The sequence below is a fragment of the Leptodactylus fuscus genome, chromosome 9, assembly GCF_031893055.1.
Source record: "Leptodactylus fuscus isolate aLepFus1 chromosome 9, aLepFus1.hap2, whole genome shotgun sequence".
Lineage (NCBI taxonomy): Eukaryota > Metazoa > Chordata > Amphibia > Anura > Leptodactylidae > Leptodactylus > Leptodactylus fuscus.
The window spans coordinates 9,374,188-9,381,989 of NC_134273.1; the positions used below are offsets into that span (position 1 = coordinate 9,374,188).

A 7,802-nucleotide genomic window follows, 5' to 3' on the forward strand; every position below is an offset into this window, starting at 1 on the left:
CACCTGAACACAACTTCTAATTCATGCCAGAGAACTGATATAACTTATGTAGGAATTCGGTTCCAATTCCTGACTGCCATAGATGGAGATTCTGGCTCACATGGGAGAGCATCTGATATATTAAGCGCCGGAGCCTCTAGGTGCTTCAGGTGCAGATAGTCCGAGTGTTATTTATTCATTTCTAGTGTGTAAAAAATATAATATATATAAATAATAATAGAACTTTGTGGCAGACTATCATATGGAATCAGTACATATACAGTAGCTTCTTTCTTCTAAAAGCATTCCATACTTTGCCACATTGTGTTCAGTATGGCTTCTTATCCCCCCTTCATGTTATTGGATCATAGCTGCAATACCAGGCATAACCTATGGACAGCTGTGGCGCCTAAAGATAGGTCATCGATATTTGATGTGGATATTCCTTCTAACATAAACCATTCATTTTTTTGATTGATTGGGGAAGGGGAGAGGGTGACAGGCGGGTAACAAACATTAAACTGACACTGAACAAAGTGGATTGCCTATCATAAGTAAAAAATCAATTTTAATAACCCTGGGAACCCCTTTAATGATAGAAGGCATAGAAGTTTTAATGCAAATGTAAAAGTTTACAAGATAAAATAAAGTTAGATTAGAATATTTCCAATACAATTCCACTTTAAAAGCTGCATAAAGATGACATCAATAAAAAAAAACTCATGAAAGGGAAGAATTAAACAGACGCTCTTACTCATCTATATCAAATAAGAATTTGGCCACTGCTGTAATAGAAGCCGCTTATTACTGATTCCATGGTGCGCCATGTTTATACACGGCAGCCAATCAGAAGAGTCAGAGCTGCAGGGAGGAGGGGCAAAGCAGCAGCCTGAACCAATGATGAGACAGGGGTGTGTCTCAGACTACCTCTGACTCCCTGTATCTAAACTGTAGTCACAGATCTGTCCTAATCAAAGCAGCCAAGGAGTGAGCACTGAAAACCTTAAAACAATAAAAGTTGGGTAGTTACCCCTCATTTTAGATTGATGCTACAACCTCTAAGGTTACATTCCTATCTGTGCCGGAGTGCATTATAGTCAATGGGGTCCATCGGACTCTGTGTATAACCGCCATGGACCAGAACAATGGAGAGGCAACGCAAGTCTGACCCAAGCGTTAGATGAAGACAATGTGCAGCACACTAGAGATTCAAAACATTGCAAAAACTACAAAAAAATAAACACATATACATTTTAATTTCCAGCAGCGTACAGTATCTGTTCCATCATCACCCCGGCATGCAAAGGTTATACCAATACTGTAGTTTTGTGTTGCCTGCGGTCAGACACCTCGTGTCAGAGATCCAGACACAGTCCACTACCCTTTACCGTTATTACTGAGCAAAAAAATAAAAGTACTTTATAGACGGCCACCTGCAAAATGAAGCGCAAAAACACCATGCGAGCAGCTCGGCTTCTAAAATAAGAGTTTTTATAGTAACCTCGATGCCACAAAGTCCTGGCACCACTTTCTGCAAAGGAGTCCAACCTAAAAGTTAATGCAAGTCCTGGAGTCCTCCCACCCCAAGCGGACCATCTTACATAATAGAACATTTCCCTTTCAGCTTCTCCTTCTTCTTCTGCTGCCTGGACTTCTTTCCGGCCACCTGCAGACTCACAGTTCTCCTCTTCTCCAAATTTAAAAGTTCCTGGAACAGTTCCTGTACGTTGTAGTTGAGTTTGGCGGAGGTCTCCATGAAGGAACACTTCCACTTGTTGGCCAAGCTGTCCCCTTCGGACGTCTGGACCTCCCTTAGAGACTCGTCGCTTTTGTTGCCCACCAACATGATGGGAATGTTCTGTGTATCTCCTTTTATCTGACAGATCTGCTCATAGATGGGCTTTAGCTCTTCCATGGATTGCTTACTGGTGACCGAGTAGACCAAGATGAAAGCGTGACCCTTGGAGATGGACAACCTTTGCATGGCGGGGAACTGGTGGCTTCCCGTGGTGTCGGTTATCTGTAGCGTGCAGATGTTCTTATCGCAGCTGATGACCTGCCTGTAGGTGTCTTCTATGGTGGGGATGTAGGTTTCTCGAAAAGTTCCTCGGACGAAACGAAGAACCAGGGAACTTTTCCCAACTCCTGCTGCCCCGAACACGACCACCCGGTAGTCATTACTTTGCTCTGGCATATTGGCTTGAAGGATACAGAAGGCTTCAGGTAGAAATGCAAAAACCAGCAGCAGTTACATGCCGAGATAACATGGACACCTGTTGATGGAAATAAAATAGTTTAGAGGAAATCTGATGATTTTGCAAGAATAAAACAAGAGACGTAATTGTAAGAAACACAACCTAGAAGACTAGTAAGCCGAGATCTGAGATTCCCTGGCCGATAGCACAATCCCAAATGCCTGGAAGTGCACGAGTGAGGATGTGACTGGACCGAATTATCAGCTAATTGCATCTCTGGTCAGATCCCTGGATGTCGGTCCCAGCTGCACCTTACAGGGGTGGACGTGCCCATCGCCGGAGAGCAGCCACTTACCTCGCTGAGCAGTGTCTTGTCTCCTAGTCTTGCTGCGGTCTGGAGGAGGTTTGATTACTACATCTCTCACAGACAGCTCAGCCGGATGAAATCAAGAGCGCCCTCCCTTTCCCAGATATATATATTTTTTTTAATATTGGTTTTGAATGTACAGGCAATATTAGAGGACTGGTGCCATCTAGTGGAAGTCATTGTGTATTCCTTACTTTACCAACAGCTCATTGCTCGCAGAATTAAAGGCATTTTTTGCGCAAACATAATGATATCATGGCTGGTTATCAGGAGGACACTACATGTATGAGAAGATAACCCGACCACAATAAGGACATCATGGCTGGTTATCAGGAGGACACTACATGTATGAGAAGATAACCCGACCACAATAAGGACATCATGGCTGGTTATCAGGAGGACACTACATGTATGAGAAGATAACCTGACCACAATAAGGACATCATGGCTAGGTGAATGACAACTCCTGACCATAGAAAGTTCCTGCATTCATAGTCGTATCTACTGGTAACAGATTGAGACTACAGATGTCACCACTAAGATGGGTAGACATTCTTAATAGAATTTTAAAAAAATTAAATGTAACTCTTTATATATACAGAAATTTTTAACTTTCCAATAGATTACATATTCTATATATTTATTTTCTGAGCAAAACCTCTTAAAGGGCCAACAAAATGAAAGTATTTAAAAGGGGGGGGGAACCCATTTGTCCTTTATACTTTCTCTCCTTTGATGATCCACATCTGGTTTAGACTTCAAAAACAGCATCAAAACCTGAACAAAACCTGCAGGTGTGAAAACACCCCAAGGGTATGTGATACTTTGTGTAATGGGTTTTATTTTTAGCCAGTTATAACAGGGCCGTAGGTTGGGTGATGGGACATGATGGGGCTTTCGTTACCGGATGTTTAGCGGCTCTCCCTTTAGCTAGTCGAATGTAAGTGATATGGTCAGGGCTCCGCCAGGGGACTTGTGATCTCTTGTATAATATCCTGCGATTAGCGTTAGCCATCCCTTATATTTGTGGCAGAGACCTGACAGTATAGGCCAGCCGGGATCCTGGCAGTGCCCAGGGGATCCCCATGATGAATGACGAAACATTATCTGCCCGTTTCCCCATGATGAATGTATATGTCAGCGTGGGAAGGGGTTAAGTGGGAGTACCCCTTTAATAAGCACCCGTCTGCTCCCCAGAACTGGGTGTATTAGTAAATACTTACATTCCCCATAAAATAACAAATCTGGAGTGTCAGGTCTTATAACGCTGCATTGATCTGTTCCTCTGTTATTCCTCCTGTAAGATAACTCGGCCTTATTCCCCTTGTCACTTGGGTGCATCTTGAAAGGTCTCTATGTCCTCCATGAACTATGGAGTTATAAGCTCTGTTACCTCTTATACTGAGTAATCCTCTGCCTGTTCCACGACATCCCTCCATTCCCCAAGGCTGGTCTGTGCATTAATAAATCATACAATCATCATTTTGCTGACATGGCAATATTCACCCACATGTATGATGAGGAGTCTTCAGCAATGCTCCACAAGCTGCTCCTGACAACCAATCCAGCCATTAGACATAGCAAATATGGATTGTAGTAACGTTATGTGATGCCGCAGATACCTGGACACATGCAGAGACGAATTTATAACTAGCGGGCCCCTAGGCACCAAGTAAAGCTGCACCAAACCTGCCCGGCAGTTCTGATAATTCTGTCTGAATAGGTATAAATCAAAGGGGAGGTGCAGGTTCCATTACTTACCTGAATGCCATAGAATGCTAAATAATATGGCCATGAAGTATAAAGTAATACTTCCATCAAATGTCCACACAATGCTGCTATAGCATGCTAAATAATAGTTCCATACACAAAACGGTCACCTGGTGCCAAAATAATGTTTCATATAATACCGCCATAGCATGCTAAGTAATACTTACATATAATGCTGCTGTAGCATGCTAAATAATACTTACATATAGCACTTACACAATATTGCCTTAGAATGCTAAGTAATACTGCCATACAATTCCCAAACAATACTGCCACCCAGTGCCCAGATAATTCCATACAATGCTCACACAATACCGCCATAGTATGCTAAATAATATCTCCATACAATGCTGCTGTAGCATGCTACATAATACATACATTACTTACACAATGTTGCCTTTGAACACAACACCGCCATAGCATGCTAAATAATACCTCCATACAATGCCACACAGTAGGAACCTCCAATGCCCATATAATACTGTCATACAATACTGCCATCCGGTACTCAAATAATACTACCCTACTACAGTGTTACTGTAGTTTCCAAATACTACAGTAACACTACTATATATTTCCCACAAAATACACCCATTTAGTGCCCAAATAATACCACCATGCAATGCCTCCATAGTGAAGTGGTGACCTATGAACTCCCTGGTCCTCCAAATGTTCAAGGGCAGGGAAAGGAAAGTTGACATTCGCTATAAAAAGTTGTACATAGATCAAATTGGGCCAACTTTGGCACCAAGAGGAGAATGGTCTGACTTTTGATTACGCCCCTTCCATCACCCTTGGATCAAATTCCCTACCCCATGGTACCTTTACAGAGGGAGGGGGGGGGGGGGGGGGAAAGAGTTCTACACATAGGCAGAACCTGAATCTCTTTGGCCTCAATGCAATATGGGCCCCCCACTTACCATGTGCTGTCTATAATACTGCTGCAGAGGGGTATTTTGGCCCTCAGAAGCTTCAGGGCCCGGTAACAATTGATTCCGCTTCACCCACTATAGCGACGCCCCGTCCTACAATCGTATCTACACCTACAATATCTTAAAAGTTTTGTCTTCATTCTGCGAACTTCTGTAAATATCTGTTTCTTGCTGAGTGGGCAGGTTCTTCCTACTCAGCCAATCAGATATCCCCTCTACTGCTCCTCCTCCTAAACTGCGGCTGCATCTGCCTCCTCTCCCCTCCTCCTTGGCTACCATTTAAGGTCTTACACTAGATGAAGTTTTTAGAGGAAGACGACACTTTTGCCAAATAAGATACATGACAAAGTTTCCTATATTCTTATGTACTACAGATTTATCTAACTTTTCTGAAAAACTTGGTCAAAAGCATAAATGAAAGGACCACAGACATAACCCAAGGCTCTGTGAAGATTTCTTACATGTTAAATGTCATTGCCTGCCCCTCCGGGGGTAACAGCCTAAATGTCACTTGTTACAGTTACAGATCACTGGTTCTTCCTCATTCGTTCCTACGGTAAAGATGGCGTTAGGCTACATTTTCTGTGGTGCCATGTATTGTTCACTGATACCGCCCACCTTACCACTGTAATATATCTGTGTGGGTGACCTACCGAACATGGAGGCCAGAAAAACTGGTGAGAGTTACAGATTAAATCTACAATAATACCTGCCTGGTATAGACCAGATCTGAAATCTAAGTTTCTACCAAGTGTTACATTAATGACTATAGTGAACTATAAAACACTTCACATACAAAGCTCTGGGTTCTTTAAAATGTTATAAAGTTTAAAGAACAAAAAATGGCAACAAAAAAACACCTTAAAAATCCACTTATAAGTCCTGGTGTTTGCTAGAATTAGTTCTGGAATCACAAGCAACGTGCGGAAACCACATGGACCCCATTATAGTCTATGGGGTCTGCGGGTTTCCTAAAGGTAACCGCTTTTTAATGCCTATAGGTTCCCATTTGGGCGGGTCTCCAAGTGGACTCCCTTAACAGAAACCCGAACGCAGATGTGAATAGGGCTTAAGAGGGATCTGTGATAACAGCTGCCCCTTGGGACCACTTTCTACCACGGATGGGTGAATGGGTGAATGTAGACTTAAGCTTTGGCCACATGAGGGATATATCTATAGCAGAGCCACCTGTGGCAAAATCTCTCTGGATTTCGGCATGGGATTAACCCCTGCAGCAGTCATGAACATGCGGCGGGTTCCAAGAACATTTTGCCCTGCAGGTTTTTGTCCTGTAGTTGTACAGAAGGGATTTGTTGAGGTCTCAGGATATCCACCAGCGATTCTGTCCACTGGGAACACACATCGCATACTCACAGCCTTACTGCCACAGCGGTCGCCCAGGGTTGGCTTAGTCTATGTAACTATTGTATCCCTGTACATCACATTGTAACTATTGTATCCCTGTACATCACATTGTAACTAGTGTATCCCTGTACATCACATTGTAACTATTGTATCCCTGCACATCACATTGTAACTATTGTATCCCTGTACGTCACATTGTAACTATTGTATCCCTGCACGTCACATTGTAACTATTGTATCCCTGCACGTCACATTGTAACTATTGTATCCCTGTACGTCACATTGTAACTATTGTATCCCTGTACGTCACATTGTAACTATTGTATCCCTGTACGTCACATTGTAACTATTGTATCCCTGTACGTCACATTGTAACTATTGTATCCCTGTACGTCACATTGTAACTATTGTATCCCTGCACGTCACATTGTAACTATTGTATCCCTGTACGTCACATTGTAACTAGTGTATCCCTGTACGTCACATTGTAACTAGTGTATCCCTGTACGTCACATTGTAACTAGTGTATCCCTGTACGTCACATTGTAACTAGTGTATCCCTGTACGTCACATTGTAACTATTGTATCCCTGTACATCACATTGTAACTGTTGTATCCCTGTACATTACATTGTAACAATATTCTGTATCCCTGTAGTCAGCAGAGGCGGCAGTGATTGTAAAGCCCCCTGGGAGTGTATAATCCGGAGATCCCCTGCCATGTGACACAAGAGCATCCCTTGAAGTGACAGCCACCCCCTGCCCTGTGTGCTGCTCTACAGACCACAGTCCTTCCATCTTCACCTCCATCTACCCAACATTTATAGAGTCAATATTCAGAGTCACTTACCTGGAGAGGTCGGCGAGTGCTAAAATACAAACTGCAAGGTGGTACATCATCCTCCTACAAAAACCCAGGGAGGGCCAGCTCCATCTCACAGCCCTTCTATAGGGGGAGCCGCATTCAATGATCCAGACAGAGACCGTATACTTCTATGTATTCACCCCATGGGTCAATAATGACACACGCCAACCTATTCAATGCCAGGATATCAATGGCCACCACTCTCATCCCACCTGCACAGGACTATATATAGTGAGTATCACTGAACAGATTCCCCCCCAGGTTTCATTCATATTTTACTGAAGTGGAACATCCCATTCATGCAGCTGCAGAGGGAGAATGGGATTAACC

The 7,802-nt window shown here is 43.1% G+C and overlaps 1 protein-coding gene across 2 annotated transcripts; it reads right to left on the reverse strand.

Annotated features, from left to right (window-relative positions):
* Positions 1-1,471: 1,471 nt before the first annotated feature.
* DIRAS3 (DIRAS family GTPase 3) lies at positions 1,472-7,525 on the reverse strand. 2 transcript variants are annotated; one of them, XM_075287440.1, is made up of 2 exons: positions 7,458-7,525; positions 1,472-2,252 (listed from the first exon to the last, which is right to left on the reverse strand). In XM_075287440.1, exon 2 carries the CDS (start codon positions 2,171-2,173, stop codon positions 1,577-1,579), a length of 597 nt encoding a protein of 198 aa, XP_075143541.1. In that variant the 5' UTR covers positions 2,174-2,252; positions 7,458-7,525; the 3' UTR covers positions 1,472-1,576. The 2 variants fall into 2 exon arrangements, with proteins under 2 accessions (XP_075143541.1, XP_075143540.1); XM_075287439.1 differs by lacking the exon at positions 7,458-7,525 and adding an exon at positions 2,530-2,597.
* Positions 7,526-7,802: the final 277 nt, after the last annotated feature.

Bases quoted from the DNA above. Each gene is read 5' to 3' on its own strand.
- DIRAS3 (XM_075287440.1), bottom strand. From the start codon at position 2,173: ATGCCAGAGCAAAGTAATGACTACCGGGTGGTCGTGTTCGGGGCAGCA.